The sequence below is a fragment of the Vicugna pacos genome, chromosome 7 (genome assembly GCF_048564905.1).
Source record: "Vicugna pacos chromosome 7, VicPac4, whole genome shotgun sequence".
Classification (NCBI taxonomy): Eukaryota; Metazoa; Chordata; class Mammalia; order Artiodactyla; family Camelidae; genus Vicugna; species Vicugna pacos.
In genome coordinates, this window is record NC_132993.1 from 11,453,222 (window position 1) to 11,480,886 (window position 27,665).

The 27,665-nt window shown below is 38.6% G+C and overlaps 1 protein-coding gene across 6 annotated transcripts in view; it reads right to left on the bottom strand.

Annotated features, from left to right (window-relative positions):
- AGK (acylglycerol kinase) overlaps positions 1 to 27,665 on the bottom strand; it is a 95,611-nt gene that overhangs the window by 10,848 nt on the left and 57,098 nt on the right. For all 6 annotated transcript variants that reach the window (XM_072964320.1, XM_072964324.1, XM_072964323.1 and 3 more), the window contains 6 exons: positions 24,112 to 24,204; positions 22,271 to 22,303; positions 20,897 to 20,991; positions 16,753 to 16,822; positions 6,219 to 6,298; positions 3,452 to 3,509 (listed from right to left, as the gene is read on the bottom strand). In XM_072964320.1, the coding sequence (XP_072820421.1) occupies positions 3,452 to 3,509; positions 6,219 to 6,298; positions 16,753 to 16,822; positions 20,897 to 20,991; positions 22,271 to 22,303; positions 24,112 to 24,204 (429 nt within the window). The remainder of the gene's footprint in view (positions 1 to 3,451; positions 3,510 to 6,218; positions 6,299 to 16,752; positions 16,823 to 20,896; positions 20,992 to 22,270; positions 22,304 to 24,111; positions 24,205 to 27,665) is intronic.

The following is a 27,665-nucleotide window of genomic DNA, read 5'->3' on the forward strand; positions in this document are numbered from 1 at the left end:
TTCTGACTTCTCTCACTCCATCACTTACTCCTCCCCAAGCCCAGAAAGACCCAACTCCTTGTCTTCTCTCTGAAAGTGGTCGTCCTGCAGACTCACACAGCCACTGCTTCTTCACGCAGTGAAGCTGGATGGATTCAATCTGGAGTACTAGGAAATCGGGTTGTGTCCATGTATCAAGCTGTGTCCTTCACTGCTGGCTTTTATAAAGCTGGTATGTTGATTTCCATCTGTCTTGCTCCTGCATTTCTTTTCATAACTTGGTTCCATCTCAGAGGAGGAAGAGAAGGGTGTGATTCGGGGGCCTTGGAAGATCCTAACCACACACATTGAGAACCCGAGTCTCTGACCACTCCACTCTCAGTGCCAACCAAATGAACAGTGGGTTACTCTACTTCACTCTTTTTCATTGCTCTTGGCCATCTTGTGTTTTCACTCTTCCATAATACGTGCCCTGAAAGGCTCCAATTCTGGATCAATCCTGCCTGTACTTCTACATCATGGCTCAGTATTACTAGAGGGGAAATAAAATACTCCTGCTGAATACTGATACAGGGAAAAGCAATCACCCAGCCGAGCATATCCAGGTCACAACAAATTCTTGGTCTAAGGTCTTCGATGCCCCTTGATAATCCTTCTAAACCTCCCTATTTTCATCTACCTTCAAAATCCCCTACACCATCACCACTGGCACCGCCGCCCACCTTGTTTTCAAAAGACCACCGTGCCTGCTACACTTCAGCGAGACTATCAGGACGTCAGTGAGAACTGCCTCGGCTCTTCGTAAATCTGTTTCCATCTGGACCTCTCCTTTATTTCTCTCCTGTCTCAAGGAAGAAGGTGGCCCTTCGCCTGTCCAAGGCTAAGCCAGGACTCTGGATCCCAGACCCTTCCAGTCACTCATGGCATTGGCCAATTCAGTCATGTTCTTTGTGTCTTTTGTCTCACCTCCTCCCTTTTTTACTTTTGTCTGAGGGGATAAAGACATGGATATCTCAACAATTGGGAAAAAAAAAAAAACCCTCTCTGCTGACCCCATATTTCTCACTAGCTTTTGCCTTTTATTGCCTTCCCTTCAAAGTCAAGCTTCTTGATGGAGTGGCTCTGCTGCCTCCACTTCTTTACCTCTCACTTACTCCTGAACTCTCTTCAATAAGGCACCAGCCTCACCTCTTCAGAAGTTACCAAATCTTCAGAGGTTGCCAAATTCAATGGATACTTACTTTCCTGTCTTTATTTACACTCTTTGCTGTTGCTTCGTGAAATCTCACTTTCTTCTTGAAATTCTCTTTTCCGTTGGCTTCTATGTCAGCACTTTCTCCTAGTTTCTCTCTTAGCAGGTCCTAGTCATCACTTCTTGCTCTTTAAATGATTATTATTCCTGGTCATCTTTTCTCAATAGTAACTTCATCAAACCCATAGCTCAATACAACTCATACACTTAGGACATTTACATCTATTTCTTTAGCCTAGATCTCTCTGCTGGATTCCAGACCTAAGTCACAACTTTATCTCCATTTGTCTGTACCACCAGTAGGTTCACCTTCATACATGCCAAGTTGTAAATTTTACCTTTCTTCACAAACTTGATCATACTCTAATATTACCAGTATTAATGAAAAACTCTAGTTCCCAAACTCCAGGCCCTCAAATGAGAAATCTGGGAATCCTATGCTCTCCTTCCAACTTTTAAGGATTCCACCTCTTTATCCATCCTCTGTTGTCAATATTCACTGTGACCCCCTGGTCTGTACCTCATCGCTTCTCACCTGGATGACTTAAACAATCCGCTAGCAGACGCTGTTGCCTTTAATTACCCACGGCCATTCTCTTGTACACCCTGGTACCAAACAATTTTTCTAAAATGCAGATCTGCTCGTGTCACTCCCCTGCTTCAGACTCAAAAGCTCCCCAGCACTTTAATGAGAAAAGCCAGATCCCACATCAAAACCTGACATAAGCGGCCCTGACCTCAAACCCTCCCTCCTGCCATTCTGCTGCGCGGGCCATGATTAAAGACCATGTCACGCTGCTGTTGACTCCACACACCCTGGTCTCTCTGCACGGAACGACCTTTATCTAGTCCTGTATGTAATTTCAAAATTTAGCAAAAGTGTCACCCTCCCTGGCCAACATTACTGACTTTCAGTCAGAGTTAATGCCTCTCCCCTCTGCTCCCATCTGATTCCGTGTTTCTCTCAATGCACCTGCCGAACTGCTGATTTACTTGGACCTCACTCCCCAACACATGAATACCTCTTGAGGGCAGGAAACCTGTCTTATTTGATTTTGTATTCCAAATATATAGTGGGGTTTGTCACACAATAGATATGCGGTAATTGTTTATATTCTCCCAGGTTCTACAACTTAAATACGCAGTTACTCTGTTTCTTCTTAAATGCACTCAATACTCCAACAATGAAATTATTCCTTCAAGCCACAGCAATAATGCATTTTACTAACACAATTAGCCTGAGGTGTAGGAAGTCCTTGTTCCCCATTCCAGGTTCATTTTAATAATCATGTAGATTGGTTACCCCTAGTACTTTAATGGTCCTTTTTTTTTTTTTTTTTAACATTTCTTTCATCCAAGTGGAATTTATTCAGAAGGGAAAGGGAGCTGTTTTCCAAATGTTTTGCGATGGACATCTATTACTTTTATAATTAGAAAAACACTTGATACTCTGAATATTAATATTAGAACCTAACTTTTTACTACATTCAAACTTTACCTGTCAGTTTTCAGATTGGCCAGCCAAACTGTAAATATACTAGCTTGATTTGCATAAAAGTTGAACACAGTATCTAGTACACAGGTAGGTATGACTTTTCTGTTAGCATTCGCATTTATATACATGGTTGGGCTTTTCCCTCTGCCAATACTCTTCATTGTAAAGTCCAGCAGCATTGCCGGAGAGAACTTTCTCTGATGATGGGACTGTTCTGTATCTGGGTTGTCCCGTACAGCAACCACTACCCCTATTTGGCTTGTTTGAAAACAAAAAAACACCAAAAACACAGTTTGGAGCACAAAACACAGCTTAAAACCCACTATATTATATACGAGCCTGTATGATTAGATGTATCGAGATACAAATCTTCAATTCATTTTCAGATACTAATATAGACACACTTGCAAATAATTAATGAGATATTGGTCATTGTGTTCAAGGTTTGTCTGGTAAGAGTGAGTCACTGAAAAGGCAAAGGGGAGTGAAATATTAAAATGGAATCACATATGGGCTTGGTAATGCAGAGCATAAGTTGGCAGATGAGAGGTATCAGAATAGGAATGCTTTCTGCATTTATAAGTTAAGGAACTATGCCTCATTTTAGTACTGGAGCATGCCATATACATCTGTAGCAAGCAATTTTTAAAACGTCCAAATACATATATCACAGAATAACAACAAAATAACAGAAGGCAAATTTCTACATTGTAAACTGCATTTACCTTAAGAGTGCTGAAAAAGTGGGCTGCTTTGGTTTTTAGAGGCCCCAGATACCAGTACCTGAGAAAGATCAAGATAAAAATCGAATTAGAATATTAAAAGAATGATCAATGTCCTAGACACCATTCAGATAATACATTAGAGTTACACCGCTACTGAGTGTGTCGGCTCTGGAGGCTTGGAGACTGGGTCAGCATAAAAAAGTATTAGAGTAAGTTTTTAATCTGCATTTGAATGCCATGGCAAACAGTACGGAATTAGTTATACAGCAGATGGAGCCTTGCAGTTTACAAGGGATATATAATCCGAGGTTCCCTGATGCACTCTGAATCCACAGGTATCACTGTGATATGTACTTTCCACCATCGAATACAGTTGAGTACACATTCTGAGTGAGTGGAGAATGATAAAGCTGCAAGAGCACAGATGCTGGGTGCTCTGACTCAGGAGCTAAATGGCCAGATCCTGTGCACCACGTTCTCTCTCACACACAAACAGACAATTAAAATCTGTAAATCAGCATAATTTCACATTACTCGTGTTACACAGCTTGAAAATGGCAAATGTTAAATCTGGAAACACAGAGGGTCTGCTTCATGTGGCTCAACACATAAAGCTACAGAGAGAAAATGATGCCTCACTGGAATTAGAAAAGTGGCATAAAGAAGATTTCTCTCTTAAGACATAACTCTGTCACCTACTAGCCCATCTTATCTGCCTTCTATTTGATTCAGAGCAATATGCATTTATTTAGCACCTACTGTGTGAATGGAGGAAACAGAAGCAATACAAAGAGTATAAAATTCTTGCCTTTGAGGGCTTCTAATGTGAGGAAATAAGACCCAAAAAAGTAATAGAAAACAACAAACAACTATATGTTTACATGACATGGTATAAATTGATCACTATTTATTGGTAAGGAGAGGCAAGAAGGGACAAGAAATCATTAAGGGCCTAAAATCAGTGGAGCAGCCACGCTGGTTTGTAATGAATGACACAAGGACAGAGTGAGGGTCTGAAACCCAGAAACAAGGGTTGGACTTAGATACACGGAAGAGGGGAGGGAGTCACTGCAGGCAGGAGGCACAGCCAAAGTCCAGGAAACACTGAGAGTAAGAGCCAGAGCAGAAGCTTTAAAGTAAAGACACACGACTACGTAATTGGGGGGTGGGGGGAGGTGACGGGTTAAGGAGCCAGAACAAGGAGTGTGGGTCTGCAGTGAGCAGTGCAGAACCACTGTACAATTCAGGGAAGTACCGTGATGCTGTTAATGAGGCCTAGATTATCTGATGTTTTTATTTTTGTGTTTTGACAGGTTACTTAATGACTTACTTCTTTCCCCAAACAGCCAGTCAGAAACACACCCCAGCCAAGGCAGTTTCATTTCTAAACTGCCTGCAGCTCCCTTCACCGCTGTCCACAGCAAATTCTGATACCGTGGCTCGCAGCCTTCCTAAGGCCAGCCAGGAAGTGGTTTCCTGCATCCAGACTGTTCCTCCCATAACACATGGAGTGACTCAGCGGATGGTCCGCATCCAGGTATTAGGTAACCAGCACCAGAACGTTAAAATTCACTGTTTAGAAATCAGTCGAAATACGGGCATGTGTTATCATATTCCTAAAAAGACTGACCCATTCCTAAACGGGTGCTTAACACGTTTGGAGAGCAATCTGCTCTCACCAGACTATCAGGGGAACTACATAACCCCTCTTGGTAAAGTGTTGCTGCTTGAGATTACACAGCAGACACAAGATGACTTGTGCAATCAAGATAATCGTGGCACACTTATAAAGAAAAGCTGTGACATAGTAAAGAAAGCAGTGTGAGCCATAACACAGAAATCTCTCTCTTTGGACAGCGCTACTGTCAGGGACCTCGTTAGCAGGAAGAACAGAGTGACACCAGTAACAGAAATTTCTGTAAAGAAAATGTGGCAGGAATGCCTACAAAGTCAAAGAGGGGTTTCTTGATAAAAGCTGTGTGTGCAATCAACCACAATTTATTTAAACTATACTCAAATTGCAAGCCCGTTTTCAAGAAAAGGTGCAGAAAAAAATAATGCCCACCAGAGAGGAAGTGAACCTCACGCCGTGTCTCCTTCAGTCCTGCCTCAGGAAGCCTCTGCCTGCACAACCTCTCTGCATCACAGGGCACAGGACACACACTCTTTCCAAGCCAGACGTTTTATTTTACACAATGAATTCTCCAAAACTAAGCCCATTCCCACAAAAAGCCAGCAGTGGCCCTCTAATTACCTCCTCCACAGGCCTGTTTCTTCCATCAGACACCAGAGCCAGGCATCTGCCTTTCTTCCTCCTCTGAAAGAGGCAGCCCGGGGTCTGTGGATCTGCTGGGCCTTCAGAAAGAACATCTCTCAGGGGGAGTCTTCCAACCAGGGATGTAAAAGCTCCACGATGCTGTGGCCCAGCGGTGCCTTTCACCTGGTACCCAGCTAAGCAGGCTGCAGGCGGAGAGGCCTCCCAGACCCCCTTCGGCCCAGCTTGGCCTAACCCACGCTCAGATATGTCAGAAAGAGGGGTGCACTCTGCTCCACTTTAGCTACCACCAAGCTAGTGTGGAGGAAACTGGAACTTTCCCCAACCTTTCTGCACATAAGATTTAAACCTCTACCTCTATTATTCATACATAACTCCACCTCCAGGTCCATCACATTTATTCCCAGATCACTATATATTAAAATGTCAAAGACAGGGGTAGACTAAGAAAATGTTTGAAAATCACCACACATTAAGAGAATGACCCTTTACTTGCTAACTGTGTCGCCGGCATCTCGGAAGGATCCCCATCGAAGGCCAGTCAGGGCAAACACAGGCTGTTCCTTTTCACCCTGGAAATTAAATACATTTAGTTAAATTAATAATGACAATTCACTTGGAACTCTCTGCTGATAAGTAACCAGCAGATGTTCATGGCCTACTTTTCATTTCATCAAACCAAAATTCTAAAAGGGAGATTCAAAGTTTAATTAACTCTGTGAGTGCTGAGTGAAAGTACTTGAATTAACTGTACTGTAAAATGAAACAAATTTTTATGTATTAGGCCTCATGAATCTGCTGGCATGAAAACATATTATCTAACATCAGACTGTAATCATTATGCTGATTCTTGGACCAATTAGTTGGGTCAGCTGGAATTTCTTCTCTCTCTCACGTTTGTCCAAGACAAAGATAATTTAAGCCTGAATTCTCTTTGGAGGGCCAAGAGCTGTCAAGGAAGACCAGAATCTTGGTATGTACTCCAGAATGTTTCACCTGAATATCTGAAAATACAGCCAGATATCTGTCATAACAAGTCGGAATAAAAGTGATGTGGATTTAGTCCAATGCTTTATGGCCAAATACTGCATATTATAATCAGTGAGATTCTAATAAATCAGTGAGTTTGGCAATATATAGAAAACACAGAATAGAGCCACTGCCTCTAAGAGTTTATCCTCCATAACAGACTTTCCTATATGAAAATGTGCACACCAGGATTCTGAAAGGGTACCCGCGCATTCTAAAGAGAGCTGCCAAATGCTAGACAACCCCACAGCAATCACTACAGAGGCACACAGCCAGTTCAGTTTCTACCATGCCACCATCACAACCAGTCTAAGCAGAAGATTAGGAACTGGAGGAGAATCCTTTGCACTGTAAGTTGCTGGCCTAGAGAAAGTGTTTAAGTCTTAAGAGAGGTAGCGATCCCCTCTCAGTCTTCCTTCAATCCCACTTTCACTCCTGTTCCCACCACACTGGAACAGTGAGGGTTTTCTAGCAGAATCGCAAACAAATAGAGCCAGTCTGCATGTAAAGGACACTGGCCTCTCATTCCTTGCTTGTGTATCTGTTGAAGGAGATTTGCTTTTCTGCTCTCTGAACCTGCTTAAGCAAGGGAAATGGGAACTAGGGAGAAATGGTAGCGCAAAGAGGGGACGGTGAGGCAACTCACGACTGGCAGGCACAGCAATGACGTGTTAGTCTCCTGGGTGCCAAGTGGATACCGTGAAGGACAGCACAGTTCAAGCCATCCTAACTATACTAAGCTGATCATTCACTCATTCATTCATTCATGTTTTTCATGAACCATCATTAATGGATATATATTACATATGAGGAAATAGCGATAAAAAATGCCTGCCCTCAAAGAGCTCAAGGTATATGGGGGGTACACAGGCACAGACAATGACAACACAATGCAGTAGGTTCATAGAACAGAGCTATGTATCAAGTATCATGAAACCACAGAGCAAGTGCAACTGTATAATGAGTGGGGAGCAAAGGAGATGGAGGGTCAGGGAACACACAACAGAAGTTTTAAGACAAACCATCAATTTTAAAGAATAAGGTAAAATCTGAACAGACTGATTACTAGCAAAGATACTGAATCAGTAATAAAAACCTCTCAACAAACAGAAGTCCAGGGCCAGACAGTTTCATTAGTGAATTTTACCAAATATTCAGAGGAGAATTAATACAAATCCTTCTCAAATTCTACCCCCACCCCCCAAAAGTTGATTTTATGAGGCCAGCATTACTCTGATATCAAAATCATACAAGGGTAATACAAGAAAAGAAAATTAAAGGTCAACATTCTTGATGAAAATAGGTGAAAAAATTCCCAATGAAATATAAGCAAACCAAATTTAACCATACATTTAAAGGATAATACACCATAAATCATCTAGGACTTATTCCAGGGATGCAGGGATGGGTCAACATCCTCAAATTAGTCAATGTGAATGCCACATTAACAAAATACAGGAGAAATCATATGATCATCTCACTAGATGCAGAAAAAGTACGTGACAAAATTCAACACTGATTTATGATAAAAATTCTCAGCAAAATGCGTAGAGGTGGAACATACGTCAACATAATAAAGGCCATACATGACAAGATCACAGCTAACATCACACTCAATGGTAAAAGCTGAAAGCCTTTCCTCTAAGATCATGAGCAAGAAAGACAAGAGTGCCCGCTCTCATCATTTTTATTCAACATAGTATTGGAAGTCTTAGCCAGAGCAATTAGGCAAGAAAAAGAAATAAAAGGCATCCAAAGTGGGAAGGAAGAAGCAAAACTATCACTATTTACAGATGACATGATAGAACCAATAAATTCAGTAAAGTTGCAAGATACAAAATCAATACACAAAAATCTGTGTCATTTCTCTACTCTAATAACAAAGTATCAGAAAGAGAAAGAAAGCAATCCCATTTACAATTGCATCAAAAGGAATAAAATACCTAGGCGTAAATTTAATGAAGGACATGGAGGATCTGTATATTGAAAACTATAGGACATTAATAAAAGAAATTGAAAATGACACAAATAAATGGGAAGATAGTCTATACTCCTGGACTGGAAGAATTAATGATGTTCAAATGTCCTTATTACTCATTACAGATTCAATGCATTCAAAATTTCAATGGCATTTTTCAAAGAACTAGAACAAATAATTCTAAAATTTGTATGGAACCACAAAAAAAATCCAAATAGCCAAAGCAACCTGAGAAAGAGGAACAAAGCCAGAGGTGTCACACTCCCTGATTTCAAATATATTGCAAAGCTATATTAATTAAAACTAGATGGTATCAGCATAAAAATAGACACATAACTCTATGGAACAGAATAGATTACAGAAATAAATTCATACATGTATGGTCAATTAATCTATGACAGAGGAGCAAGAATACACAATGGAGAAAGGTGTCTCTCCAATAAATGGTGCTAGGAAAACATGCAAAAGAATGAAACTGGACCATTATTTTACATCATACAAAGATTAACTCAAAATGGATCAAAGACTTGAATGTAAGACCTGAAACAATAAAACTCCTAGAAGAAGACATAGGGGGTGACCTTCCTAACTTAAATCTTGGCCATCATTTTTCAATCTGACACCAAAAGCAAAACAACAAAAGCAAAAATAAATAAATGGGGCTACATCATACTAAACGTTTCTGTACAGTAAAGGAAGGAAACCATCAACAAAATGAAAAGGCAACCCAATAAACGGGAGAAAATATTTGTAAATCATATACCTGATAAGGGATTAATATCCAACATATATATAAAGGACATATACAACTCAATAGAAAAAAAAATCCTCTTGTAAAATAGGCAGAGGATAGGAATAGACATTTTTCCAAAGAAGACATACTGAGGCCAACAGCAACATGAAAAGATGCCCAGCATCATCAATCATCAGAGAAAGGCAAACAAAACCACAATGAGATAAAACATCACACCTGTTAGAAAGGCTATTATCAAAAGGACTAGAAATAACAAGTGCTGGCAAGGACATGGAGAAAAGAACCCTCATGCACTGTTGGTGGGAATGTATATTGCTGCAGCCATTATGGAAAACAGTATGGAGCTTCCTCAAAAACTTAAAAATAGAACTACCATATGATCCAGCAATTCCATTTCTAGGTATTTACCCAAAGAAAACAAAAACACTAACTCAAAAGATATATGCACCCCCATATTCATTGTAGCATTATTAACAACTGCAAAGATATGGAAACAACCTAAGAGTCCGTCAATAGATGAAAGGATAAAGAAATTGTGCTACACACACACACACACACACGCATGCACGCACACACAAGGAATATTATCCAGCCATAAAAAAGAACAAAATCTTGCCATTTGTGACAACATAGATGGACCTTGAGGGCATTATGCTAAGTGAAATAAGTCAGAGAAAGACAGTAAGTCAGAGAAAGACAAAGACATTTCCCTAATACATGGAATCTAAAAAGAACAACAAATTTACCAAAAAACAAACAAACAAAAAAAACCCCCACAAGCTCACAGATAATACAGAGAACAGACTGGTCGTTGACAGAGGGAGTGGGTAGGGGGGTGGGAGGAATTTTCAATGTAATTTAACTATATTTTTTTTTCCAGCATATACATATATATGCATATATGTGTGTGTATGTCTATATCTACATTGATAGCTATATAAATCCTGGATTCATTCTTTTATTTATTCATTATAATTTTTGAAGATCTACCTAGGAGGTTCCCAACAGTGAGCTAAGCACTATATAGTACCGAAGAGTGAACAAGGCTGAATCATACAGCATTGGGTTAGGGAAGATGCATGCTAATTAAAAAGAGAGAGAGACCAGGTCCATGGAGGAAAGACACTGTATTGTAATAGTAAGTATATACCATAGTGATTTCCCCAGTCCTCCCTAAAAATGAAAGAAGAAAAAATAAAGTACCTAGGTTTGGGAGGCTGGGGAGAGAAGTGGAGAGAAAGAAAAGAAACAAGTGAAGAAAGAGTGTTCTAGTCTAAAGGAGAGAAACAACACTATGTGAATGGTCTGCCATATCTACAGGAACATTTCCCAAATGTTTCTTAAGATGTTAATAAGTTTTATATCTAATAGTGATAATGATGATGATGATGCTAGAAGATTCCGTGTTGAAATAAGGTGGGAAATACCAAACTTATTTGGTTTGAAACAAGTTATGTTTACTGCGGTTCTTCTTGGAGTCTTTAATATGTCAGTATACATTGTAAATTTCCAAAAGGAGAAATCAATATGCAAGTTTCCCGAGTTGTTAACTGTGCAACCCTTCTCTGGGAAGACATCTTGCCAAAGTAATACTCCTTGGGGAAAGGCTGTTCTAAAGCATGTAGTGTAGGGAAAGAGTGCTGGGATAAGTACTCAAGATTTCCTGACTGGTGCTCTAGGGCTGTTTTCTCTTTCTTCATGTTGGGGGAAGAACTTTAGAACTAAGAAGTCTCGTAACCTTAAGGTCCCACTGAATTGGGGTGCTACATCCTAGCAAAGGGACAGGAATGGCTCTCGACAACTGGAAATGAGTGTGAAGAGAAGAGTGGGAAGTTTCAGAGAAGCAGGTGGGCACAGAGCCCTTGGGATTGAGAAGAGGCCTGAGGGTCAGTAGCGGAGAGACTGGTCACAAGCACAGGGAAGTAAGCAAGGTTGGATGGAAAGCGTATAAGGCAACGGATAAAGCACCACTACATCTTAGCCCAATGAAGGTCTGGGCACACATCAGATTATGAGACGGAGAGGTCAGAACACACAAACAGATACAGAAACAGGCACACAGACAGATCTTAACCGCAAAGGTGATGAGTCTGCCCTAAGTCAGAGATACCCCTGGAAAGAGTAAATCCCTGTGGGTAAGTGGCCTGATGGTTTGCAGAGGAAAATAACGGAAAGAGCTGATTGGAACAAAACTTAAGGAACAAGATACATGCACCCCAATGTTCATAGCAGCACTATATACAATAGTCAAGACACGGAAGCAACCTGAATGTCCACCAACAGATGACTGGATAAAGAAGTTGTAGCATATTTATACAATGGAATACTACTCTGCCATAACAAAGAATAAAATAATGCCATTTGCAGCAACATGGATGGACCTGGAGACTGTCATTCTAAGTGAAGTAAGCCAGAAAGAGAAAGAAAAATACCATATATCTCACATATGTGGAATCTAAAAAGAATTTGTAAACAATCTTATGGTTACTGGGGAAAGGGGGTGGGAAGGGATAAATCTGGGAGTTCGAGATTTACAAATGTTAGCCACTATATATAAAAATAGATTTTTTTTAAAAGTTTCAGCTGTATAGCACAGGGAACTATGTTCAATATCTTGTAATAACCTTTAATGAAAAAGAATATGACTAGGGCTTCCAAGACTATGTTGAATAGGAGTGGTGATAGTGGGCATCCTTGTCTTGTCCCAGATTTTAGTGGGAAGCTTTTGAGTTCTTCACTGTTGAGTACTATGCTGGCTGTAGGTCGTCATATATAGCTTTTATTATGTTGAGATATATTCCCTCTATACCCACTTTGGTGAGAGCTTTTATCATAAATGGGTGTTGAATTTTATCAAATGCTTTTTCTGCATCTATGTCCATCAACGGATGATTGGGTAAAGAAGATGTGGTATATTTATACAATGGAATACTACTCAGCCATAAAAACTGACAACATAACGCCATTTGCAGCAACATGGATGCTCCTGGAGAATGTCATTCTAAGTGAAGTAAGCCAGAAAGAGAAAGAAAAATACCATATGAGATTGCTCATATATGGAATCTAAAAAAAAAAATCAAAAACAAACAAAAAGCATAAATACAAAACAGAAACAGACTCATAGACATAGAATACAAACTTGGTGGTTGCCAAGGGGGCAGAAGGGGGGAAGGGATAGACGGGATTTCAAAATTGTAGAACAGATAAACAACATTATACTGTATAGCACGGGAAATGTATACAAGATCTTATGGTAGCTCACAGAGAAAAAAGAAGTGACAATGAATATATATATGTTCATGTATAACTGAAAAATTGTGCTCTACACTGGAATTCGACACAACATTGTAAAATGATTAATCAATAAAAAATGTTTTTTAAAAAGTACTTTAAAAAAAAGAATATGAAAAGAAACATATGTATGTATGTGCATGACTGGGACATTGTGCTGTACACCAGAAATTGACACATTGTAACTGACTGTACTTCAATTTAAAAAAAACCCAAAAAAATTAAGGAAAGGTGAAAAGAAACCAATTCCTGTCAACTAGACAGCTGCCTAATCCAGGAGTTCTGAGGGATTCTAGATGGAGAGAGACACAAGGCAGAAGGAGCTCTACAGCAGATCTAAGCCTCCTCGTAAGAGAAGGATCCGAGTCGGGGCTTTAACAGAAGAAGCCGTGTCATTAGCCAGGAATGACAGACAGGAGAAAAAGACAGATTCTCACTTCTCACCACCTGCCCTAGCCTCATGTAGTTCTGGGTTGGCAGGGTCTCAGTCCAACAGAAAGATCAAAAGGAAAGAACTAGAAAGAATGCCATACATCTTTACCGTAGTTACTTTAAAATCAAGTTCTAGGCATTGTAGGTGTCTCATGGGAAGAATGCTCCTTAAAGATCATGGGCTAAGCCAAGAGTGATCCCACCTGGAAAAGTGAAGGAAAAAGCAATGGACCTTGAGATGGAAAATCTAGATTCTACTTCTGCCTCCAGCACAACTAGCCATATGACCAGATAACTCTTTTTAAAAATCTGTCAAATGAAGATACTAATACACATCTTGCCTTCCTCACTGAGTCAGAGGTCCTAAGGAGATGGGAACTTCCAGCGGAAAATGCAGATATAAAGCACTATTATAGCTTCCAAGGGCTACTTCTTTTATCTTTGGAGACTCTTCAGTGACATGTTCAATTGTGGTTTAGTTCGTTTTTTAAAAGAAGAGGAATCTGGTATCGGACTTCATGTGTAACGCTTTTCATCATATTCTGAAAGCAATTTCCAGAAATAAGGAAAAAAGAGAAGACAAATTCAGCCTAGCTGGGTGCCTGAGAAACTACACAGACGCCATTGTACTATGTTTTCCAGGAATTGATTTTAAAGTTTTCTGCTTCCTGAGATATGCTATCAATTTACAGAGCCTGTGATACATTTGATACTGGTTTCATCAACTCATAAAATCAGTGTATTTGAAAGGAAAAGATAAAGAAGACAAGAGACATTTAAATACAAGCACAGTCAAGAATTTCCAGTTAAAACTTAATTACTCTGGAACATATTACTTCTCACACATAAATAAGAAGCAGTAAATCATTGTTATTAAGAAATACCCTGATTCACTCCTTTGGTAACAATTTTTAAAAATACCATCTTCACGGATGCTGATCTGTACTATCTTTCCTACGCTGACATTTCTTGAAAGCACATTTTGTGAGAACGATTTAGCTTTATTATATGCTAACGAATCAACTGCAAGTTGTATCACTCTTATCCTGACCAATGAGGTCACTCACGGTCGGGTCCAGATACCACTGCATAAAGAGCAAAGGGAAATGGGCTGCAAGCTCATGGCTCACCAATCATCAGCACGCAGGTAGCAAATGCTGTACAACTAAGAGCAACATTTTAGGATTGAAGTTTGGAATCACGACCCAGTGTGGACCCTTCTTTCACAGGTATTAGGAAACTTGCATAAATACAAAATGTGCATAGCCATTGGAGGACAACCTGAATGTAGCTGGTACATTTTAAGGCCAAATCTGAGTAAAGTATGTGGGATCCACTGTTTATAGGATTATCTGGCTTTATGGCTCAGCCTTCTTAGAAATCTGCCTTTCCTGGGGCGGCAGGTGGGGGAATGACAGAATTTAGATGAAGAAGGAATAGCTATTCAAGTGAGACTATCTTTTCCCTAGGAATTAAACTCTTTTTGAGAGAAGATTCTGGCCAAGAATCAGGAATGGCTACTGGGTCTTCTTCCTTCCAAAATTTTAATTTTAGTTAAGATGTCAAACCAAAAACCTTTTTATATGCACAATGAACACCATTTATACCTCTCACCCAGATTCACCATGCCAACATTTCTTCATATTAGTTTTATCTGTGTGTGTATATGTTTCTAGTATTGTTAAATCATCTGCAAATAAACTGCAGACTTCATGAACTTTCACTCTTAATATTTCAGTATTGTATCTCCTGAGAACAATGACATACACAAACATAACCATAACACCATCATCACTCTCAAGAAATCTAACATTGGCATATAATATATAATATATCATCTATATTAAAGTATCTCTGGTAGCTTTTGTGGTGTCCTTATCTTTCATTTTTCCAATCCAGGATCTCATATTGGATTTAATTATGATATTTCTTTAGTTTCCCGTAATCTTGAACAGACTATCTTCTTTAAGATTTCATGACACTGACATTTTTGAAGAAGCCAAATCAGTGGTTGCTTTTAGAAAGTCCTCCAACTTGGATTTGTTTTCTCATACCTAGATTCAGTTAGGTTAAGATTAACGTTTTGGGCAGAAAACCACATAGACAATGCTGCATCCGTCTCAATATATAACATTAGGAGGCAGATATTGTCCATCTAATCACTTGACTAAGGTGGTGTATGCTAGATTTCTCTACTATAAAGGTATATTTTTTCCCTTTGTAATTAGTTAGTAACCTGGGATAATTTGAGACTGTGTGGATATTTGTTTCTCAACAACCTTTTATTCAATGGGTTTAGCATCCATTGATGATCCCTGCCTGAATTATTTCACTAGTGATTACAAAATGGTAATTGTCTAATCCTGTCATATCTTATACATTTAGAAGCTGACAATTCTTCTGTAATATAACTGTAGATTAATAGATTCATCATTTTTATTTAATGTATTATAATCTATTAGCATTATTCTTTTTGATATTCAAACTGTCCCAGAATTGGCCGGTAGGATACCATCAGGCTGGCTCCTACGTCTTTTTGTGTTGTCTCCATCAGTTTTTAAGTAGTTCTTTGCCTCATCCATGCCCTGCCTCTGAAAGTAATCTCTCCCCAGAATCCTAGTAAGTTGTATTAGGGGATGGTATTTAGAGGCCAAAATCTGGGTCAGGTATGCTCTCTGCTCTTGGGTGTCATTACTTCTAATCCCCTTCAGTGGGCATAGCCAACAAACATATTTCTAAAATAATTCATGAGTTCACCTGCAAATCAGTAAGAAAATGTTAGACAACATAATAGAAAAATGAGTAGTCTGCTCCTCTCTAGGATGTAGGAAGCAACAAAGAACATTATTCCCATGCTAAAAATGAGAAAAAGCCAGATAATCTACAAAATCATAATTTGTCTTAAGCCCATCAGAGAGCTGAGATTGCAAGACAACTAAGTAACCTGAATTTCAAAGACAAGGCCTGCCAAAGGACAGATGGGACATGAGAAAGGTTTCGACTCTGACTTTGGCAGAGCATGGGATAAAGAGGTGACCACCATATAAACAGGGAAGAAGAAATCAGGCACTGTCCTAAGTGCTCTTTCACTGCTCAGAACAACCATAGGAGAGAAATTACTTGTGGTCCAAAGGTAATCAACAGAGGAACTAAAAATTGTGATACAATTATGTTGAGAAGTGATATAAAGCACTCCTTATGCATAACAAAGGGATAAGGTCTATAACTGACTAATCAAAAAGTAGTATCATACACTTAACACTACTGAATTACACAGCTAAAACTAGTTACGATGGTAAATTTTATGTTTTGTGGGGTTTTTTAAATCACAATTTTAAAAAGTAGTCTCATAAGCATACTGATTAGATAACTAGAATAAACAGGTAAAATTATTTTCTTTGGGGACTTATACTTCGGATAGGAAAGCGAATAAAAGAGACTGTTGTTTTCATTATAATCCCATTTGAACTATTACATTTTACTCTTCTTTAATACGTGTGTCTTACTTTGCTAATTTTTTTGAACTCAAGAAAAGGCCTTACCTTGATCTGCAAGACATCGAGTGGAATGGTCTCTCCTTTCACAACGGCAAGTGTAGCGTCTGTAATACGCCTAGAAGATAACAAGAAGGAAATGGTCACGTTGTGAAAATTAAGCAGCCCCTCCCCTCAAGACAGAAACACACACACATACACAACCACATTCCTGCCCAGAATACTAATGGCTTGCTCAGGAAAAAGACATACTCCTTCAAAATACTCCAAGAAAGCAGAACGAGGGAGTATAAAGAATGACTGCTACAAATGTAGCGGAAGGCTCGGATGCGGATTCAAAGAGAAGGCTTTGGCAAAGAGAAGTTTATACAAGGCACCAGTCATTCATTTACTTCACATTGACTGAGTCTCTACACTGTGCCTGACTCTTAGCACTGGAAAATACAATACTTAAATAAATAATAATATAACATCTTCCATTCACTGTAAGAGTCCAGCACTCCAAAAATCATTATTCCTTTTTACTCTAATAACCTAAAGGCTAGGTAAAGGACAGGACTTGTTGGACTTGTCTTAGCAAAATATAATAAATCCCGAAAATATATACATTAAGTCAAATGTTCGGATTACACGCTGGATTCCCTAGTAAGCAAGCTGAAACTTAAGAAACAGCCTATTTTACTTTCTTATATTTCTCTATCAACATTTTTTAATCCCATTTTTCCCTTCAATACAGATGCTATCTGGGAAGTAGGCAGCGGTTTAAAAAATGAGACTCAATTTAAGAGAAAGCAAGAAGCATGATCACCAGCTTAGATTAATTTGATATGAATATATTAATTTTGAAGGAAGCTATTAGAAAGAATCCTAAAGCACTGTACTTGCTTTGAGTACTATCCAGCACATTAAGAGGTTTAAGAAGGTGCTTTTGAGAAACTGTCCTTAAAAAAAAAAAGTTCCAATTGAAAATGTCTTTTTATATTAATTCTTTTTCAAAATTGCTTGGTACAAGACAGTTAAAATGCAATCTTAAATTTATCATTTTCGAGCAATAATTTAAAGTTCTAAATAAAACAGCACTGCAGCACGGAACAGCTATTTTTTAGGATTATTTATCTGCAACATTCCAAATTCAAAATTCTTTTTCCTTCTGTAGTAATTATGGTACAACAAAATTTGACAGCAATGCAAAAAGCAAAGCCTTGTTCTTTTAAATAGCCTCAGGCATCTGCCATGTTAAGAGGTCTACAACATTCTAAACCCAGGGCAGACTTACTTAATTACCTAAGAGCCCTGGGGCATGCTTATAAATTAAGTTTCACAAATCTTTAAATTATAAATAGAAGTAGCAACAACATTAGCTGAACTACAGGGAGAATCACCTCCCTAAAAAACTGAAGGCTATCAGAGACCCTGAGGGTGGCCACATGCACATACCCTGGCTTTTGGAAAGGTGAGGGGTGCTCCAAGGGACATGGCCCACCTCTGCACCAGTGACCTATCTGGTCATGCTGGCAAGCAGTTTAAATAAGCGATACTGACATGAGGGAAAGACTAGCAATCTAAAGTAATCAAGACCCAAGCCAGATAGGATGTGTCTCAGAGAAGCAAAAATGTTTGAGTAATTCATTGTTTGTCGCGCCTATTTCCCCTCAGAAATTCTAAAAGGGAAAAAATTCAATAAACTGAAATGCCACCTTGGGCTTTAGGATGATTGGTAAAGAGCTGAATGTTCCCCATGAGATTAAGGCCTGACACATGGGAGATGTTTTAGTGAAGGCCTAATATATGTCTACATTTATGCCTAGTGTTTGATATATAGATCAAGGCTTTTATTTTTTTTAACTGAATTGTTAAAAGATACAAGATGACTCCTAATATTACAAGAGCAAAAATACATCCACAAAACCAGACTATTCAAAATCCCAAAGCAGAACTGAACAGTCACATGCCAAAGAATGACACCAGATCCCTACCTTACACCATACACAAAGGTTAACTCAAAATGGATTAAAGACATGAATGTAATAAGATCTGAAACCATAAAATTCCTAAAAGAAAACACAGAAGGTAAGCATCTGGACATGTCTTGGCAATGTTTTCTGAATCTGACACCAAAAGTAAAAATAAAAAAATAAGCTGGGTTAAATTATACAAAAAAGCTTCTGTACAGCAAAGGAAACCATCAGTTAAATGAAAAGGCAACCTACTGAATGGGAGAAAATATTTGCAAATCATGTATTTGGTAAGTGGTTAATACCCAAAATATATAATGAACACATACAACTCAATTAAAAACAATAACAATCAAGGGGAAGATGATCTGAATAGATATTTTTCCAAAGAAGACATACAGATACCCAACAGGTGCATGAAAAGATGCCCAGTATCACTAACCAGCAAGGAAATGCAAATCAAAACCACAATATCACCTCACACCTGTTAGAATGGCTATTATCCAAAAGATAAGAAGTAACAAGTGTTGGTGAGGATGTAGAGAAAAGGGAACCCTCATACACTGTTGGTGGGAATGTAAATTGGTGCAGTCACTATGGAAAACAGTATGGAGATTCTTTAAAGAACTGAAAATAGAACCACCATACATATGATCCAGCAATTCCACTTCTGGGTATTTATGCAAAGAAAACGAAAACACTTACTTGAAATATATATGCATGTTCATTGAAGCATTATTTGCAATAGCCAAGATGCGGAAATAATCTTAAGTGTCCATCAACAGATGAATAGATAAAGAAATTGTGGTGTACACACACACACACACACACACACACAGGAATATTATTCAGCAATAAAAAAGAATGAATCTTGCCATATGTGACCACACAAATGGACCTTGAGGGCATTATGCTAAGTGAAATAAGTCAGACAGAGAAAAACAAATACCATATGATCTCACCTATATGTGGAATCTTTAAAAAAAAATCAAGTTCATAGATGATACAGAGAACAGATAGGCAGTTGTCTGAGGTGGGGTGTGGGAGGTAGGTAAAAAGGATGAAGGAAGTCAAAAGTCATAAAATAAATAAGTCATGAAGATGGAATGTATAGCATGGCGACTAAACTGAATCACACTGTACAGCATGTTTGTAAGTTTTTAAGGGAGTGTGTATTAAAAGTTCTCATCACAAGGGAAAAAAATTCTGTAACTGTGTATAGTGACAGATGTTAATTGTACATATTGTGGTGGGATACAAATATCGACTCATTGTGTTGTACAGCTGAAACTAATATAATGTTGTATGATCAATTATATGTCAATTTAAAATAAAAATCCAAAAGCAGGAAAAAAAATCTAAAACAGAGAATCACCCGAGTATTATTATTGTTATTGATTTTACAAGGTTATAACCAGAAATATCTTGAGAAGATTACAATTAATTCATTCAACAAATATTACTTACTGACCTCCCACAATGTGTTACAAAGCTTATGTTAAAGATCAGGCAACTGACAACAAGAGCCTGAAAATGTTTGCCCAACATTACATTAGATTATACTCTTGGTCATGGTCGAAGCCAGGACTCAAATTCAAGATTCCCATCTTCTTGGAAGACTAGATCTTTGTTTAAATAATGCTTTAGAGAGAAAGGAACAGTGATAACAATCTGCCTGACTCCAGAGGACACTGTTGGGCTCACAGCGACTTCACTTAGATGTCAGGGCTACACTACTTTCTCTGTCTGCTTTATCCATACTGCATTCCACTTTAGGCACTCCCTAAAGGATGTAACTATATTTGCTTGTTTTAGCCACTTATATTATCAAGGTAATGAAGCCAAGGTTGCTGGCTCAGTCTTCACCGGGGACTTGCTATTTGTCATCATGCAGACTTAAAGCAAACAAATGATCCCTGCAAATCTGTCTTCACCAGAGGATCTCACAACATAGAAGCGTACAAAAAGTTTGGATCAGCGATGCTATCTTCTTAAGTGACAAAAGGACATCGGCGTTCATCTCCATATCTGACCTGGGGGCTTAACATTAGAGCACCAGGATCCCACAACCCACAGGGAAACTGCCCCATCAACCGTAAGCTTGAACTCTGATCTTCTCTTAATGATCTGAAGTCTCAGGTTACCAAAACTCAAAAAAAAATTATATCACACACGTGAATTTTCCATTCCCAGGCTTGCCCACCCACAAATGTGACCATCCCACATTGACAACCTACTGGACTTTGTTTCCACTTTCGGCAAAGAGTGTATGACTCAAACTACTGGTCTGGCCCAGTGGGATAAATCCAATGGGAATCTTACTGAAGGTAGCCTGGGGGAAAAACAGAGGGAAGTTTTATTATTAGGTCAGAAAATGAGACTGAACAGAGAGGCACAGGTGCGTGCACTTGGACAAAGTAACTGACCCCAGGCCTGCTCCCCTGTTTTCCTCCCCACACCCCTAGACCAAGTAAGTCGTTTCTAGAACAAGGCAGTTCATGAAAACAACATAACTTCAAATTTTGGAAAAAATATTTGGGTATTCATTAACAGCAACTGGTTGAAAGAAATTTGGTAAAGAAAGTGAGGGTCTTAGATATTAGATGCATTTGCATGATTGTTACAAAAGCTGTATTGTGCTGTCACACTACCTGGAAAAGTTGCAGATAAAATTCAGCTAAAAATGTCTAGCATTTGTGCAGTGTCTGATGACGGGCGAAAGTGCTTTATAAACTATCTCAAGTACAACCAAGGCTAAGAGAATAAGCAAGTTCAAGGAGCAGAAGAACGGCATAGCAGATAATTTAATTAAATGCCACAAATCAATAGATACTCTAAGGTCCCTAAAGATTATTTTGAGCTCAAATCTACTATTCCAAAGGGACTGGGAAGGTTCTTTCTTGTCGTTATTTATAAAATACTTTAAATCACTGTAGAAAAGTGGGCAGAATAACCTCACAAATACTAATGTACCCAAGACCCAGATTCAATTTGCTTCAGATGTTTGAAGAAATAAAATGATGCAATACAATGGAAGTCCCATCTCATCCGAGTCTCCTGTCCCCCTTCCCAGCGGAGAGCATCACCCCGAGGTAGGTGGGGCTCCTTTCCATGCCCACTGTTACTCCTGCACTACATAGTTTAGGCATCCACTAACAGTATCTTCGTTTTCTGAACTTTAAAACTTTGTAGAAATGCGTAACTTACTTTGGCAACCTGCCTGTTTTAATAGAATATTTGTTCAGATTCAACAATGTAGGTATTTGTAAACTTAGTTCACTCATTTTAACTGTCGTAAGGTTTCCAATACATGAATATCCCACAATTTTTTCATGAAGGAATCTTTTGAAGAAAAGATTCTACAGGTGATTTTATATTTTAAACAACTCTTGGTAAAAGCCATTGGATACTCTGGATTCCCAAAGTCCACCATGGGTTAATGAAAGTGTCACATGACAGAGGCAGAAGTACTTTATTTTCTAAAATCCGAGGCAGCATAACTTGTGCCCACCTTACAATGGTGAGAAAGGGGAAAAGAAAGAAGTGAAGAGAGATTAAAAAGAATAGAAAGGTAAAAACCAAAGTGCAATTACTCTTATTTTAAAGCTCACCTCATCTGCTCTTCGAAGAACTCCAGTAATAACCTATACATGGTAAAAAAAAAAAAAAAAAAAAACAACTAAACAACTTGTATTTCCTTTATCATAAAAGAATTGGATTCAATTTTCATGGACCTCAAACTTGTTCCTGTTTTCTTCCTAGAAACTATGTCAAAAAATGTATTGGCTCTTAAAACACATAGTATTCAATAAGATCAGAGCTAAATTAGATTTTGTACTTGACCTAGGATCAATAGTGCTATCAAGACTAAGATAAAATAATTATAAAACCTCCACATTATATTAGTAAAATTATGTTTTAAGGTCTATAAGATGGGTATAAATGTGATGCACGCATCAATTATACAAAAGGCCCCAGCGTGCCACTGTGAAGCACACACAGAGGTAAAATGCACTCAGAGGGAAGTCAGCTCTCAATAAATGTTCCTTTTTGAAGAACATAAAGACAAAGGAGACTGTATTCCCCCTATAAAGAGACATTTTTAATTTGAACTTTTACATAATTTATTTTTTAGTTTTAAACTATAATACACATGTCTTGTAAAAACTGTGAAAAATACCTGAAGAAAAAATATTTTCTCATAACCCCACCACCCAAGATAACCATCACTAAGCAGTTGTTTATATTTTGGTATATTTCCCTCCAATTAATCAGGGCATATTCTTATGACCAGATTATACCAGATACACAATTCGGTATCTTTCTTAAAACTTTTGTAAAGTCAAGGCTGACGCCAGCCTTTCCCCTTCACCTCCTGTCTCTCTGAATGTCAGGATTAAATGGGGTTGTATGAGGTCCACTTCGCTCTTTGTTGGCATGCTATCCGTATGCTTCACACTTCAAAGTCATAAAAGCAACTACAGGATCATCAGCACAGTCTTTTGAAAAGAAGCTTACTAAGGTGGGTAGGCACAGCTCAGTGGCAGGGCACATGATTAACACGGACCAGGTCCTGGGTTCAATCCCCAGTACCTCTATTTATTTATTTATTTTTAATAAAGTTTTTTTTTTTTTTAAAAAAAGGAGCAGCTTTCTAAGGCTCACGTAGTTGCTAAGTCAAACACAGAACAGTACCCTGTCTGCTGTCTGATCCCTGATGAAACCACCAAAGAGAGGCAGACGACAACCAGAAACGAGGCACGGATGTGAATTATGGGACAAGGGATAGAGGGACTGAGTAGGAGAGGCACTTGCACTGGGCTCTAGGGGTTCCCAATAAATAATAAAGGTTCTAGTCTATTGTCCTGGAAAAGCAGAGCATTTCCAGGGCAACATACTTACTGTCCTTATTGGACCAAAGTAAGCATTAAGGGAATGGAATAGTAGAGCAAAGGCAGATGCTATATCTGAACATGTAGACCTCTGCCTCTAAATGCACCTTTAGGAGATAACATTGCAGGGGATGGAAATGATGTGAGAATGAAGAGATGCATTTTTTTTAAAGGGAATCTTTAAGTTTATTTTATAAGAAACCTTCCCATGATTGAAGCTATGATTCCAAAACAAAGTGGGCTACTTCCTAAGAGTCCTCAAAATATAAAAAGCATATCACTCCCAGCACCCTTCTGTATCTTGCTTTTTTCAGTTTTATCAAACTTAAATTTGATAAATGAAAACCCTTCTAAGTGCTGGGTAAAGAATTTATACAAAGCAGTGAAATAAAAGTGAGTGAAAAAAATGGAGTGCTATACATGTTTCAGAAACAATCCTAAAAGAACGGATTACAAAGAAGTAATTTCCTTAAATTATAACCCCTTTCTGCCACTGCTCCAAGATCTAATTTCTGCTTTCCTCACCTTCAAAATGGTTTCAAACAGAAAGCGGCCATTACCTCTTGCAATGTCCCATCTCCTCCAGCAACAATGATCACATCTGTGTTCTCCATCAGCTCCAGGAGTTTCTTGGCTTGGCCCTCATAATCTGTCTGCAATACAAAAGGAGCCTTTGGTAAATTTATCATCCCAGGGCCACAAGGTCAAAGGTCTAAAAATATGGGATATTTTCCTTAAAGTTTTACATTGAATCTTTCCTTAAATTCTACATAATTCATATACATGAAAAATTAAATAGTTACCAAAGAAGCTATGTATCATTTTTACAGATTTATATTTGTAGAGCTGGAAGGGACCTCAGAAACCATGTAGTCAGCCCCTTACTTTAAAAACAAAACTTACCTAGTAATTTGTCTCAGTTATACAATTAGCTAGTCAGGGGACTCATTTCAGGTCCAGTGCAGATTCGATCACATCATTTACCCAATGACTTCCATCTGAAAGCAGGAAGTCAAGTGTATACGCAAATAAGGAGAAGCAGATGTAGTGAAAAGAGCACAGATTTGGGAACCCAACAGACCCAGACTAAATCCCAACTCTGCTACTTTTTAGCTGAGTGGCCTTAAACGCTCAGGATCTTAATTTCCTTATCAGTGAAATTACATGTACTGCGGGGAGCAGATAAGAGCTTCCTCATAATACTGTTGTAAAGCAGTATGAAAAGCTACTAGCCAGGCACCTGTTCTTAACTGGCACTGTACGAAATAAAAGGTGATTACGGTTTTTCTATGATTGTACATAAATATAGGCATGACTCAAGGCAGTCACAAGACAGTACCTAAGCCTCACTAAATTTACTGCAAATACTTCATCTCAGATACACATGTGGACTTAAATGAACCATTTAAGCCACCACCTCTAAACCCAAGCATTGAATTTTAACACATGTAACTAATACTAAAGTAAGGACATACTCTCTCCAGCTGACACTATACTAGACACATTAACAGGGAAAAGTAAAGATGGAATTCAGAAGGGCTAAAGCACCTGAGCTATTCAGCCACACTTAACACAGACAAAACCTAAGCCCCTAGACTAATACCACTTAATCTTCTGATGAGTGGTTCAACTTTTATTCTAAACAATGAAATGACTGGCTTTACAACTATACTTTTTGATATACATTTATCAGTTTATTATAAAGGATTCAGATGAAGAGCCAGTTGAAGAAGTACATGGGGCAAGGTATGTGGGAAGAAGGGGCAGGGGTTTCCATGCCCTCACTGGGCACATCACCTCTCCCCAGATCTTCCTGTGTTCCCAAACCTGGAAGATCTGCAAAACCTGTCTTCCTGGGGTTTTATGTTAGTTTCATTGTGCACACACGGCTGATTAAATCATAGGCCCCTGGTGATTGAGCTCAATCGATCCAAATACTTCATTTGAAAAAAAAGAACGTATGTCAATCCTGGTTAAAAGGATGGTTTGTGAACAGCCTGAAATAGGTGATCACTGGGTTCGCTAAGAAGATAAGTAATCAGGAAGGGTTCGCTAAGAAGGAGGTATTTCAGACTATCCTCATCTTTGACAAATTAGTAGATCAGAAGATCTGGGAATCCAAACAGACATTCTATCAGGTCTTCAGCACGGCACTTGGCAAGCTATTTCGATATATCCTTGGGGACAAGGTGGAGAAATGTGGAAACAATACACTAGAATATAATTGGGTGAACTGACTACCAATTGAATGTTTATGCTCAAAGTAAGATGCTCAGTGGAGTGACATCAAATTGTAGGTAGCTTCCTGATAACGTTTCTTTAGGGCTTTCCATCCAGCCTTCTCCCACACAACACTTTATCAACAATGGAGAGGAAAGGTAATTTACTGAATATGTAAATGATACAAACCTGACAATCTTGCCCCTGTGACTTCTCCAACCTCATCCTCTCCCGGTCTCCCCTTGCTCATTCTACTCTAACCACACTGGCCTCCTTACTCTTCCTCAACACCCAAGTACACACCTCTGCAGAGCCTCTGAACACGCAATGTGCTCAGCCTGGATTCTCTTCCTTGCTCACCTGCATGACTCACTCATTTCCGCCAGGTCTCTGCTCAAAGGTCATCTTATCAACCCGGACTTCCTCACCTTCTGAACTAAACTAACAGCCCCATGACTCTTGTTCTCCTTAGCCTGACTTATTTTTCTTCTTGGCACTCATCACCATCTAACAAACTGTACATTTATTTTGCAAATGTTTCTTATCTGCATCTCTTCCTTTCACAATTGAAATGGAAGCTCTGAGAACAGACAGGGAAAATTTTTGTTCAGACTGTGTCTCCAATACCTAGAACAGAGTTTACCTTGTAGTAGGCACTCAATAAATATTTGTAAGAAAAACTAATAAATATAAGTACATGAATGAAAGAACCAAAATTGAAAACGACACTGACAGATTTAACAGATGGTAATTTAAAAGATTATGTTAACAGAGGTGACATATTTGAGGCTCTGATCTTAAGAGGAAAATTTCAAATGCACCAAAGAGGAAGGATAAAAAAGCATGGCCTAATGATGCAGAAAATCTAACCTTACACCTTTCACAAAAATTACCTCAAAATGGATCAGAGACCTAAAGGTCAAGTAAAAACCTATAAAACTTCAAGAAAATAACGCAGGAGAGGCTCTAGGTGATCCTGGGTTTGGTAATGAGTTTTTAGACAAATCACCAAAGCAAGATTCACAAAAGAAAAAATTAGTAAGTTGGACTTCCTTAAAATTAAAAACTTCTTCTCTTTCAAAATACTGTTAAGAAAATTAAAAGACTGCTTTAAAAGAGAAAATATTTGCAAAACACATATCTGATAAAGAACTTGTATTTAAAAAACTCTAGACTAAAAAATAAGAGGACATACAAGAAACACCCAGTTAAGACAGCAAAGATCTGAACAGACACCTCACCATAGAAAATATACGGATGGAAAATAAGCAGAAGAAAAAATGCTCAGTGTTATATGTTATTAGGGAACTGCAACTTAAGACAATGAGAAACCACTATATACCTATTAGAATGGCTAAAAACCCAAAACACTGAGAATGCCAAATGCTGATGAGGATGTGGAACAACAGAAAATCTCCCTCATTGCTGGTGGGAATGCAAAATGGTACAGCCACTTTTGGAGAGCAGTCTGGCAGTTTCTTACAAAGCTAAGTATACTCTTACCATACAATACAGCAGCCACACTCCTAGGTGTTCACCTAAATGAGCTGAGGAAGTTCTTCCGCACAAAACCCTACATGTGAATGTCTGCAGAAGCTTTATTCATAACTACAAAATTGGAAGCAACCAAGATGTCCTTCAATAAGTAAATGGATAAATAAACTGTTGTCCATCTACACAATGGAATATTATTCAGTGATAAAAGGAAATAAAAGAGCTATCAAGCCATGAAAAGACATGCCACTGAGGACCTCAGGTGAGACCAGCACAGGAATGGCTCTGAACACAGACTGCTGACCAACAGAATCCTAAACATTAAAACGGTTGTCAAGGCAGTTTATTGTGGAGCGAGAGATAACGAGTACAGAAGTAACTCTAGATGCAACAATCTAAT